The 13,146-nt window shown below is 42.5% G+C and overlaps 1 protein-coding gene across 10 annotated transcripts in view; it reads right to left on the bottom strand.

Annotated features, from left to right (window-relative positions):
* The window catches only part of LOC103226253 (protein C-mannosyl-transferase DPY19L1), a 104,902-nt gene that overhangs the window by 4,872 nt on the left and 86,884 nt on the right, over positions 1-13,146 (bottom strand). For 5 of the 10 annotated variants that reach the window (XM_073008982.1, XM_073008980.1, XM_073008984.1 and 2 more), the window contains one exon: positions 10,975-11,099. The exons of the other annotated variants lie outside the window; for them this stretch is intronic. In XM_073008982.1, coding sequence (XP_072865083.1) covers positions 11,037-11,099 — 63 coding nt within the window. In that variant the 3' untranslated portion in view covers positions 10,975-11,036. The remainder of the gene's footprint in view (positions 1-10,974; positions 11,100-13,146) is intronic. 10 annotated transcript variants of the gene reach the window in all.

Here is a 13,146-nt window from a genome sequence, read left to right as displayed (position 1 = left end):
ATTTGCCATACAGTGCCACACATAGTCCCTGACACGTGCAGTTCCTGATCCCATGGACCCTGCTGTCCGGCAGGTGGGGGTGGGCAGTCACTGTAGAGGGGAGAGTGCTGGGTGGTGGGGGAGCAGGAGTGGCACCAGCAAACCACTGTGGGTAACTGCTTTTTCACAGGGACCAATAAATGTCTCTTCCCCTAGTCTAATTTGAGACCTGAGGGAGAGTTTTCTAGGTGAGATGGGAGTGAGGGGAAAGACCACAAGACGTAAAGGGCTCCAGGGCCTGGCAGAGCAGCACAAGCAAAGACTGGAAGCAGCGCGGCTTGAGGGGATGTTTTTTGGAGTGGCCGAAACCGAAATGGCAAGGAGGACAGGCTAGAGATGAGGTCAGGAAATAAGGCCATATCTGGAGGAGAGCCCTGTCAGCCCACGGACAGGGGAAAGCCTTCAAGGGTTTCCCACAGGCGGGTGGCAGGTTGGCTGGGTGTTGCCTGTGGAAAGTTCTTTCAGTCATGGGTACCACTGCTTCTGCTTTGCCCTTTGCTGTAAAGCTAGTGACGTTCCTCAGCTGACCTCTGAACTCAACCACCGCCCCTTTCCCTTCCTCACTGGCCTTCCCAGTTTTCCACTGACTTTAAATCACGTTTGCCCCAAACACAATAAAGCCAAGAACAAAAGTCTGTGGCATGGCCCTCAGTCAAAAACCAGTTACTGCGAGAACAGTTTTCCCGATTTCCCCAGGCATTCGGTCCGTGGAGGTTGTTGATGAAAAGAACCTGTCAAGTGATGGTGTCCCTGCCAGGAAGCCAAGAGCAGAGAGCGCACTGGAGCATCTGTTCCATTACTCTCTCTGCTAAGTGGAGACCCAGGAGACATGTGGCACCACCACTGCGGTGACGTGTTTAAACTTGGAGAAAACCCGCTGTTTCTTCATGTCATTTACAAGCAGGAAGGGAATCATTTATACATTCAAAAAGCCCATCTGCCACTAACACCTGGACTTTCAATTATATTAAATTCATGGAATTATTTTTTCTGATAAAATGTTACCACATTCATGCTCTCGGGAATGCTAAAGTTAAAAGTGGGACAATGGAGAATTTCTGAAGTAGGCTGTCCACCTGCCTCCTCAGGCACTGCCCTAGAAAACCGTTACTTCCTAGAAACCATGGAGACCGAAGCAAAATTACCCCGTCCTTGGCTCTCACAGCCTGAATTGGTTCTTTGTACAGGATCATCCATTTAGAAACCAAAGCTTCTGTGGCCTTGATAAACCACTCACTCTCGCTAAACACTTTCCAAATGGAAATTCCCAGGTAAAGTTTTAACAGATGAAGATGAATATTTTTTTGTGTCACCCATTTTATGGTCATTAAAACCACAAGGTCAGCAGGACTAGAATTTTTAAATCTTATATATTTTATGACCTTTAAAGTGTGCTTTTTCATTAGTGACAGAACCCTCACTTTGACACTCAAAGTGGAAATCATTTTTATTTTGAATGTGGTTAATTCCATTCCTTTGAGCACCTGGGCTTAATCCTTAGAATTTTCTTTTGAGACCTTGTTGGAAATGAAGGATAACTAGTCACCACTCCTCTGGCTGGAAAACGTGTCTTTTGTTTCCTTTTTTTTTTTTTTCTTAATTTTTTTTCTTTAAATAGAGACACAGTGTCAGTATGTTGCCCAGGTTGGTCTTGAACTCCGGGGACTCAAGCAATCCTCCTGCCTCAGCCTCCCAAAGTGCTGGGATTACAGGCGTGAGCTACCATGCCTGGCTTGTTTCCTTTTAAACTGTCAAGTTAACCCTGTAACCGCCCTCCCTTGAATAACAGGCTATTGTGTTTCCAAAGCTTCTAATGTAATTCATAGGGAACTCAAAATGGATTTCCCACATGGACAGTGTTGTTTATGGGAGTTATGTCTCCGCTCATAAAAGGCAGCTCACCAGACAGCCAGAGTAGATACCAAAATACAGTCACACGTCACTAACAACATTCTGCAGAATGCGTCACTGGATGATTTCACTGTTGTGTGAACATCATAGAGTATACTTACAATGACCTAGATGGCAGAGCCGACCACACAGTTAGCTCATATGGTTTGGCCTATTGCTCCTAGGCTACAGACCTCCACAGCATGGTACTGTTCTGAATCCTGCAGGCAGTGTTCACACAATGGTAAGGATTTGTGCTTCTAAACATAGAAAAGGTACAGTAAAAAGACAGTATTGCACAAAATTAGCTGGGTAGTGGCACATGCCTGTAATCCCAGTTACTCGGGAGGCTGAGGCAGGAGAATTGCTTGAACCCGGGAGGTGGAGGTTGCAGTGAGCCAAGATCACGCCACTGCACGCCAGCCTGGGCAACAAGAGCAAAACTCCATCTCAAAAAAAAAAAAAAAAAAAAAGGACAGTATTGTAATCTTAGGGAACCACCATCGTATATGCTGTCTGTCACTGACCAAAGGTTCGCTATGTGGCACATGACTGTGTGTTATAAAGGTACTAGAGAACTGAGCAACAGACGGAGACATGTTAAGTGACAACCTGGCAGGTGAAACTATAACTCCCATTCGCCGCAGCCCCAGCAGAGTAAGTAAAGCTTCACTCAGTCTTGTCTTAACACAAAACCACTTGCTATGGGTGAGGGCTGTCTGGGTCCAGAAGAGATTCGATCTGTACATATACGTGATAAAGAAAGTGATGGGGCTGGGTGCAGTGGCTCACACCTATAATCCCAACACTTAGGGATGCTGAGGCACGAGGATTGCTTGAGCCCAGGAGTTTGAGACCAGCTTGGGTGATACAGTGAGACCCCTTCTCTACTAAAAATAAATTAGCTGGATATGGTGGCAAGCGCCTGTAGTCCCAGCTACTCTGAGGTGGGAAGACTGCTTGAGCCCAGGAGATCAAGGCTGCAGTGAGCTATGATGGTGCCACTGCACTCCAGCCTGGGTGACAACGCAAGACCCTATCTCCAAAAAAAAGAAAGATGAGTGTGTTGAGAAGTCCAGTAAAGTGCATCATGGCAACCTTTTCGCTGGGGAGTGAGAGAAAGCTTCCTCAAGGAAGTGTCATTTGAGCTGCTGAAGTGAGGGTGAGGCAGTGAAGAAGATGAGAGCAGATTTTCCGTCCTCCGGCCTTGGGGACGGGCCGGGGTGGCATGGCCTGAGATGCAGGAGAGGAGCAGGTCAGGGGGAGTGAGGCTCTAGGAGGGGAAAAGAGTGATGAGAGAGGAGAACTGAAGAAGGAAACAGCCTGCGGGGTTGCTAAAGCCAGCAGAAATCTGAGAAAGACAGAAACCAGCTCCTCCCGCTCTGCCCCTGGGAGTCTGTTTCTCTTGGTGAGGCTACAGGGACTAAGGGGAAGAGTGTGAGGAGGGGAAAATCCCTCTTGGCGGACACAGGAGAAAAGAGAAGAGCCTGTGAGGAGCAGTCTGTGCTGAGGACCTGTGTGTGACGATGTGGCTGCCTTTCCGGGGGCAAGCGTGGGAAGTACCTTCCACCAAGGAAGCTGGAAGGGTTGGGAAAGTGCAACTGCCTTTATATCGATATCACAAACCAAAACGTTTTGAAAATAAACATGTTTTTCTTGGGGACTGAAAGATGTTTTATCCAGTCTGAAGCTGCGACAGATTTCAAGGCTAAGCAGATGTTAATTAAAATCAACTATTTCACCTGATTTAGGTGGTTAGATAAGTATACATATAAAGTCAAGCTGTACATGTAAGATGTATTTTAATGTTTCTAATCATTAAAAATGTTTCAATCATTTCAAAATGTAATTTACTTCTCAGTTAGGGAAGTATGATCAGTGGAAGGAATACAGCTTCCACTTTTCAGACACATCTTTGAAGATAACTACAAACCCAAGAGGCTCGTGTTTCTGACAAATCAAAATTCCACATAAAATTGCCTGTATTTCATTTCACTCAATTTTGGCAACAATAATTAGCATCACTCTTTGCATTTGTTCAGGGCTTTATAATAAAGTTGGGATGCCATAAATAGGAGGTCAACAGGCCTGGGTTGGAAACCCAGCGCCCACACTTGCTTGTTACTTGACATCTCTGAACCACACATTCTCCTTCAGTACAGTGGGTTTAAATGAGATGACGTGTGTGTTGGGGCTGCACTTGTGTATCTTCATATTTGTCTATTATTCATCATCCTCTATGGCATGTGAACAGGGCGTTTTTCTTATTTATCTTCAGAGCCTAGAACAGTGCCTGGTGCAGAGTAAGCACTTAGTGGACACTGGATGAATAGACTTGATAGACAATTCTGATTTGCAAATGGAGAAGAAGGGAGATGTTTTCTTACTGGGAGAAGCAGCAGAACAAAGGAGAATGAAAAGAATGGTGTGAGTTCCTGTGGATAGAAAAGAGGGCATCAGAAAGGAAGGACATAATTGGATACAAAAAGGAAGTGTGAACTTATACATACTCAAACTGGCATTATGTCTAATATATGGTTGACCCTGAATACACATGTGCTATTACTTTTTTTTTTTATTTTTTTTTTGAGACAGTCTCACTCTGTCACCCAGGCTGGAGTGCAGGTGGTGCAGTCTCAGCTCACTGCAACCTCCACCTCCCAAGTTCAAGCAATTCTCCTAGCTCAGCCTCCTGAGTAGCTGAGACTACAGGTGCACACCACCACACCTAGCTAATTGTTGTATTTTTAGTAGAGGGGGGGTGTCACCATGTTGGCCTGGCTGGTCTCAAACTCCTGATGTCAGGTGATCCACCCATCTTGGCCTCCCAAAGTGCTAGGATTACAGGCGTGAGCCACTCGCCCGGCCTGCTATTACTATTATTTTTAATTCTTTTTTTTATTTCTTTTTTTCTTAGAGACAGTGTCTCACTCCGATGCCCAGGCTGGAGTTCAGTGGTGCAATCATAGCTTACTGCAGCCTTAAACTCCTGGGCTCAAACAATCCTCCCATTTCACCCTCCTAAGTAGCTGGCACTACAAGCGCATGCCACCAGGCCTAGCTAATGTTTTTTAATTTTCTTTTTTTTTTTTTTTTTTTGAGACGGAGTCTCGCTCTGTTGCCCAGGCTGAAGTGCAGTGGTGCAATCTCAGCTCACTGCAACCTCCACCTTCTCGGTTCAAGTGGTTCTCCTGCTTCAGCCTCTCGAGTAGCCGGGACTATAGGCATGCACCATGATGCCCAGCTGATTTTTTGTATTTTTAGTAGAGACGGGATTTCACTGTGTTAGCCAGGATGGTCTCGATCTCCTGACCTCATGATCTGCCCACCTTGGCCTCCCAAAGTGCTGGGATTACAGGTGTGAGCCACCACACCCAGCCATTTAAATTTTTTTGTAGAGAAATGACCTTGGTATGTTGCCTCAGATGGTCTTGAACTTCCGGGCTCAAGCGATCCTCCCACCTCAGCCTCCCAAAGTGCTGGGGTTATGAGTGTGAGATACCACGCTGGCCTATTTTTGATTCTTTACATTAATAACTGAAGAGACTCAAAAGAATTTTTATCTAATGTGTATGATATAAAAAATAATAAAATGAACAATCCATCACCCAGCTCTAAGAGGGTGTCTCTCATCCCTCATTTTGCTTAAAAATTTGTCCAGACATCATGGCTCACGACTGTAATCCCAGCAATTTGGGAGGCTGAGGCAGCTGGATCACGAGCCAAGGAGTTTGAGATCAGCCTCTGCAACATGGTGCAACCCTATCTCTAAGAAAAAAAAAAAAAAAAAATTAGCCAGGCATGGTGGCACATGCCTGTAGTCCCAGCTACTCACAAGGCTGAGGTGGGAAATCACCTGAGCCAGGGGAGTCAAGGCTGCAGTGAGCTGTGATTGTGCCACTGCACTCCAGCCTGGGCAACAGAGACTATGTCTCAAAGGAAAAAAAAAAATTACCATATATTTCCCTTCTCAACAACAGATTGTTTAGTGTGTCAGATTATTGAACTTTATACAAGTTGAATCATACATACATATTACCCTGTGACTTGCTTTTTCTGGCACATTAAGTTTCTGAGTGTCATGTCGCTTTGTCTATCAGTAGATCATTTTCACTGCCAGGAAGTATTCTATTGTGTGAATATACTGCAGTTTATTTCCACACTCAATTGTTCATGAGTTCACAAACAATTTTTTTGGTCTTCCCCTCCCCAACCAATGTTTGCTATTATAGTAGGCCCCCCTTGAGCATCATGTGCCTGGAATTGAAAAAAAGAAAGAAAGAAAGAAAGAAAAAGAAACAAAAAATACAGTAGTCCCACCATACCTTTGGAGGTTACGTTCTAAGAACCCTACTACACACATGAAACCACAGATAGTACTGAACTCTATATATTACTATGTTTTTTTCCCAATACGTACCTATGACAAAGTTTATAAATTAAGCATAGTAAGAGATTAACAATAACAACAAAAATAGAGGCTGGGCACGGTGGCTCACACCTGTAATCCCAGCACTTCACGAGGCCAAGGTGGGTGGATCACAAGGTTAGGAGTTCGAGACCATCCTGGCTAACATGGTGAAACCCCATCTCTACTAAAAACACAAAAAAATTAGCCAGGTGTGGTGGCGGGCACCTGTAGTCCCAGCTACTCAGGAGGCTGAAGCAGGAAAATGGCGTGAACCCGGGAGGCAGAGCTTGCAGTGAGCTGAGATCGTGCCACTGCACTCCAGCCTGGGTGACAGAGCGAGACCCCATCTCAAAAAAAAAAAAAAAAAAAAAAGAACAATTATAAAAATATACTGTAATAAAAGTGATGCAAATATGATCTCTCCCTCAAAATATCTTATTGTACTGCATTCACCCTTCCTGTGATTGTGTGAGATGATAAAATGCCTACAAGATTAGGTGAATGACACAAGCATTGTGACTAGCGTCAGGCTACTATTGACCTTCTGATGATATGCCAAAAGGAAGACCACCTGCTTCAGGTGATCCTGGATCATTGAGCCATATGATGTTGATGGTTGAGTGTCAGGAGGAAACCAAATTGATGACTACCAACCAGGACAATAGTGTAGACCTCAAGGATACATTGGACAAAGAGATGGAATGTCCTGAGTGGGATAGAAAAGTACAACCGGAGATTTCATCACACTACTCAGAGTGCCAAGCAATTTAAAACTTACGAGTTGTCCTCAGCAAATGCAAAAGAACTGAAATCATAAAAGTCTCTCAGACCACAGTGCAATTAAATTAGAACTCAGGATTAATAAACTCATTCAAAACCACACAACTACATGGAAATTGAACAGCCTGCTCCTGAATGACTCCTGGGTAAATAATGAAATTAAGGCAGAAATCAAGAAGTTCTTTGAAACCAATGAGAACAAAGAGACAATGTACCAGAATCTCTGGGACACAGCTAAAGCAGTGTTAAGAGGGAAATTTATAGCACTAAATGCCCACATCAGAAAGCTAGAAAGCTCTCAAATTGACTCCCTAACATCACAATTAAAAGAATTAGAGAAGCAAGAGCAAACAAATCCAAAAGCTAGCAGAAGACGAGAAGTAACTAAGATCAGAGCAGAACTGAAGGAGATGGAGACATGAAAAATCCTTCAAAAAAATCAATGAATCCAGGAGCTGATTTTTTTTTAAACAAACTAACAAAAAACATAGACCACAAGCTAGACTAATAAAGAAGAAGGGAGAGAAGAATCAAATAGACACAATAAAAAATGATAAAGGGGATATCACCATTGACCCCACAGAGATACAAACTACCATCAGATAATACTATAAACACCTTTACACAAATAAACTAGAAAATCTAGAAGAAACTGATAAATTCTTAGACACATACACCCTCCCAAGATTAAACCAGGAAGAAGCTGAATCCCTGAATAGACCAATAACAAGTTCTTAAACTGAGGCAGTAATTAATAGCCTACCAACCAAAAAAAGCCCAGGACCAGATGGATTCACAGGTGAATTCTATCAGAGGTACAAAAAAAGAGCTGGTACATTCCTTCTGAAGCATTCCAAACAACTGAAGAGGAGGCACTCCTCCCTAACTCATTTTATGAGGCCAGCATCATCCTGATACCAAAACCTGGCAGAGACACAACAACAACAAAAACTTCAGGCCAATATCCCCGATGAACATCGATGTGAAAATCCTCAATAAAATACTGGCAAACTGAATCCAGCAGCACATCAAAAAGCTTATCCACTATGATCAAGTCCACTTCATCCCTGTGATGCAAGGTTGGTTCAACATATGCAAATCAATAGACCTAATCCATCACATAAACAGAACCAATGACCAAAACCACATGATCATCTCAATAGATACAGAAAAGGCTTTTGATAAAATTCAACATCCCTTCATGTTAAAAGCTCTCAATAAACTAGGTGTTGATGAAACATATCTCAAAAAAGTAAGAGCTATTTATGACAAACCCATAGCCAATATCATACTGAACGGGCAAAAGCAGGAAGCATTCTCTTTGAAAACCAGCACAACACAAAGATGCTCTCTCTCACCACTCCTATTCAACATAGTATTGGAAGTTCTGGCCAGGGCAATTAGGCAAGAGAAAGAAATAAGTGGTATTCAAATGGGAAGAGAGGAAGTCAAATTGTCTCTGTTTGCAGACAAAATTATTCTATATTTGGAAAACCCCACCGCCTCAGCCCAAAAACTTAAACTGATAAGCAACTTCAGCAAAGTCTCAGGATACAAAATCTATGTGCAGAAATCACAAGCTTTCCTTTACACCAACAATAGACAAGTAGAGAGCCAAATCACAATGAACTCACATTCACAATTGCTACAAAGAGAATAAAATACCTAGGAATGCAGCTAACAAGGGACATGAAGGACCTCTTCAAGGAGAACTACAAATCACTGCTCAAGGAAATAAGAGAAGATACAAACAAATTTTTTAAAAAATTCCATCCTCATAGATAGGAAGAATCAATATTGTGAGATGGCCATACTGACCAAAGTAATTTATCGATTCAATGTTATTGAACTACCACTGACATTCTTCACAGAATTAGAAAAAACTACTTTAAATTTCATATGGAACCAAAAAAGAGCCTATATATCCAAGACAATTGTAAGGAAAAAGAACAAAGTTGGAGGCCTCAAGCTACCTGACTTCAAACCATACTACCAGGCTACAGTAACCAAAAAAGCATGGTATTGGTACCAAAATAGACATATAGACCAATGGAACAGAAGAGAGACCTCAGAATCTGCTCTTTGACAAGCCTGACAAAAACAAGCAATGCGGAAAGGATTCCCTATTTAATAAGTGGTGCTGGGAAAACTGGCTAGCCATGTGCAGAAAACTGAAACTAGACCCCTTCCTTACACCTTATACAAAAAAACTCAAGATAAATTAAAGACTTAAATGTAAAACTGAAAATCATAAAAACCCTAGAAGAAAACCTAGGCAATACCATTCAGGACATAGGTACGAACAAAGATTTCATGACGAAAATGCCAAAAGCAATTGCAACAAAAGCCCAAATTGACAAATGGGATCTAATTAAACTAAAGAGCTGCACAGAAAAAGAAACTATCATCAGAGTGAATAGGCAACCTACAGAATGGGAGAAGATTTTTGCAATGTACCCATTCAACAAAGGTCTAATACCCAGAGTCTACAAGGAACTTAAACAAATGTACAAGAATAAAATAACCCCATCAAAAAGTGGACAAATAATATGAACAGCCACTTCTCTAAAGAAGACATCTACACGGCCAACAAACATATGATAAAAAGCTCAACATCACTGATCATTAGAGAAATGCAAATCAAAACCATAACAAGATACCATCTCACACCAGTCAGAATGGCGATTATTAAAAAGCCAAGAAACAATAGATGCTGGTGAGGCTGTGGAGAAATAGGAACACTTTTACACCATTGGGGGAAATGTAAATTAGTTCCAACATTGTGGAAGACGGTGTGGCGATTTCTCAAGGATCTAGAATCAGAAATACCATTTGACTCAGCAATCTCATTACTGGATATATAGTCAAAGGAATATAAATCACTCTACTATAAAGACATGCACACGTATGTTTAGTGCAGCACTGTTTACAGTAGCAAAGACATGGAACCAACAAAAATGCTCATCAATGATAAACCAGATAAAGAAAATGTGGTACATATACACCATGGAATACCACGCAGCCATAAACAGGAATGAGATCATGTCCTTTGTGGGGACATGGATGAAGCTGGAAGTCCTCATCCTCAGCAAACTAACACAGTAACAGAAAACCAAACACTGCATGTTCTCACTCAGTGCGAGCTGAATAATGAAAACACATGGACACAGGGAGGGGAACAACACACACTGGGGCCTGTCGGGGGTGGGAGGCGAGGGGAGGAAGAACATCAGAACAAACAGTTAATGCATGCCATGTTGGACTTAAAACTTAGATGACGGGTTGATAGGTATAGCAAACCACCATGGTACATGTATACCTATCTAACAAACCTACATGTTCTGCACATGTATCCCGGAACTTACAGTAAAATGTATAAATAAAAAAGAAAGATACATTTTTTAAAAAACACCCTTATGAGCTATTTCTGGAATTTTCAATTTAGTATTTTCAGACTGCAGTTGACTGCAGGGAATTAAAACCATGGAACCTTGGATAAGGGGGAACTACTGTACAAGCAGGTTGCTAAGATCAGTCTTGTGTATGTCTCCTGACAGGTGTGTATGAGAGTTTCTCTAGGGTGCACACCTAGAAATGGAATTGCTAAGCCATAGTGTACGTGTATCTTCAGTTTGTGAGGTTTCTACTATCTATTACTGTATAACAACCCTTCCCAAAACTTGGGGCCTCATAGTGAATCATAATAGAGTGGCAGTAGGCTCACACCTATAATCCCAGCACTTTGGGAGGCCAAGGTAGGAAGATCACATGAGCACGGGAGTTTTAGACCAGTCTGGGTAACAAAGCAAGACCTTATCTCTACCCAAAAAAAAGGAGGGCATGGTGGCAAGTACCTGTAGTCCCAGCTGCTCAGGAGGCTGAGGTAGGAGGATCACTTGAGCCTAGGAGGTCAAGGCTACAGTGAGCTATGATCATGCCACTTGCACTCCAGGCTGAGTGGCAGAGTGAGACCTGATCTCTAAAACGAAAAAAAAAAAAAAAAGTTTTAAAACTGTGGTAACGGTTGCACAACTTTTTAAATGTACTAAAAATCACCCAACTGTACACTTATATGGTTGAATTCTATGGTATATAAGTTATACCATAAAGTTGTTTTTTAAAAATTATATAGCTTAAAAAACAATAAAAGTCATTTATTTTGCTCAAGGATCTGGTATTTGGGCAGAGATTAGCAGGGATGTTTCATCTGCTCCCAGGATGAACTGTCAATTGGAGATCCAAATTCTAGGATCCTCACATGACTGCAAGTTGGTGCTGGCTGGCAAGGGAGCCTCTCTCTGGGACTATGTGGGCTTCCTGACAGCATGGTGGCTAGGCTCCAAGAACAAGTATTCCAAGAGACCTAAACAGACAGAAGCTGCAGGCTTCTTCTGACCTAGCATTTGACGTCCCAGACTGTTACTTCTGCTGCATTCTTTTTTTGAGATGGCGTCTCGCTCTGTCACCCGGTCTGGAGTGCAGTGGTGTGATCTCAGCTCACTGCAGCCTCCTCCTCCCAGGTTCAATTGATTCTCCTGCCTCAGCCTCCTGAGTGTTTGGGACTACAGGCATATGCCACAGCGTTTTTGTATGTTTAGTAGAGACGGGGTTTCACCATGTTGGCCAGGCTGGTCTCCGAACTCCTGACCATATGATCTGCCCGCCTTAGCCTCCCAAAGTGCTGGGATTACAGGCATGAGCCACCACGCCCGGCCACTTCTGCTGCATTCTATTGGCCAAGAAGTCACTAAGACCAGCCCAGATTTAAGAAGAAGGGACTCAACCTCTCAATGGGAACAGTATCAGAAAATGTGGCCATCTTCATGTATCATACGAGGTAATTCCAAATGGTTTCCCAAGTGGTAGTACCAATGACATTCCCACTAGCGAGATATGCTCTTTGACCTCACCAACACATGACAGACTTTCAAATTTTTGCTGTTCAAGTGAGTATACAAGTGTTGTGGACTTATTTTGTATTTCCTAATTTCTAAGAAATTTGAGCACCTTTTCAAATGTTTATTGGTTGTTCATATCTCATCTGTGAAATGTTTGCTCAAGTTTTTTATTCCTTGTATTACAGAGTACTCTTTTTCTTATTCGTGGAAATCTTTCTATATTCTCAATACTAGTTGTCTTAGTTTGTTTTCTGATGCTATAATAATACCACAGATTGAATAATGTATAAACACTAGAAGTTTTTTGGGCTCATAGTTCTGGAGGCTGTGAAGTCCAAAAGGATGGCCCAGGATCTTTATAGGTACATGTATACCTATCTAACAAACCTACATGTTCTGCACATGTATCCCGGGACTTACAGTAAAATATATAAATAAAAAAGAAAGATATATTTTTTTAAAAACACCCTTATAAGTTATTTCTGGAATTTTCAATTTAGTATTTTCAGACTGCAGTTGACTGCAGGGAATTAAAACCATGGAATCTTGGATAAGGGGGAACTACTGTACAAGCAGGTTGCTAAGATCAGTCTTGTGTACGTCTCCTGATAGGTGTGTATGAGAGGGCCTTCATGCTGTCTCATCCCATGGTGGAAGGCACAAGAGCAAGAACAGATGGATGCTGAACTTCACCCTTTTATCACAAACCCACTCCCATGATAATTAACCCACTCCCCCAGTAATGTCATTAATACATTTACGAGGACAGATCACTCATTAACTCACTGCCTCTTAAAGGTTCCACCTCTTAATACTACAAAATGCAATTAAATTTCAATGTGAAGGCCAGGTGTGGTGGCTCATGCTTGCAATCCCAGCATTTTGGGAGAACAAGGCAGGACGACCACTTGAGGCCAGGAGTTCAAGACTAGCCTGGGCAACACAGTGAGACTCCATCTCTACAAAACATAAAAAATTAGTCAGGCATGGTGGCACATGGCTTTGGTCCCAGCTACTGAGGAGGATGAGCCAGGAGGATCACTTGAACCCAGAAGTTCAAGGTTTTAGTGAGCTTTGATTGTACCACTGCACTCCAGCCTGGGCAACAGAGCAAGACTCTGACACTAA

Source organism: Chlorocebus sabaeus, chromosome 21 (assembly GCF_047675955.1).
Source record: "Chlorocebus sabaeus isolate Y175 chromosome 21, mChlSab1.0.hap1, whole genome shotgun sequence".
NCBI classification, from domain to species: Eukaryota; Metazoa; Chordata; class Mammalia; order Primates; family Cercopithecidae; genus Chlorocebus; species Chlorocebus sabaeus.
The sequence above is the reverse complement of the archived record's forward strand: the minus strand, read 5'-3'. Positions and strand labels throughout refer to the sequence as shown.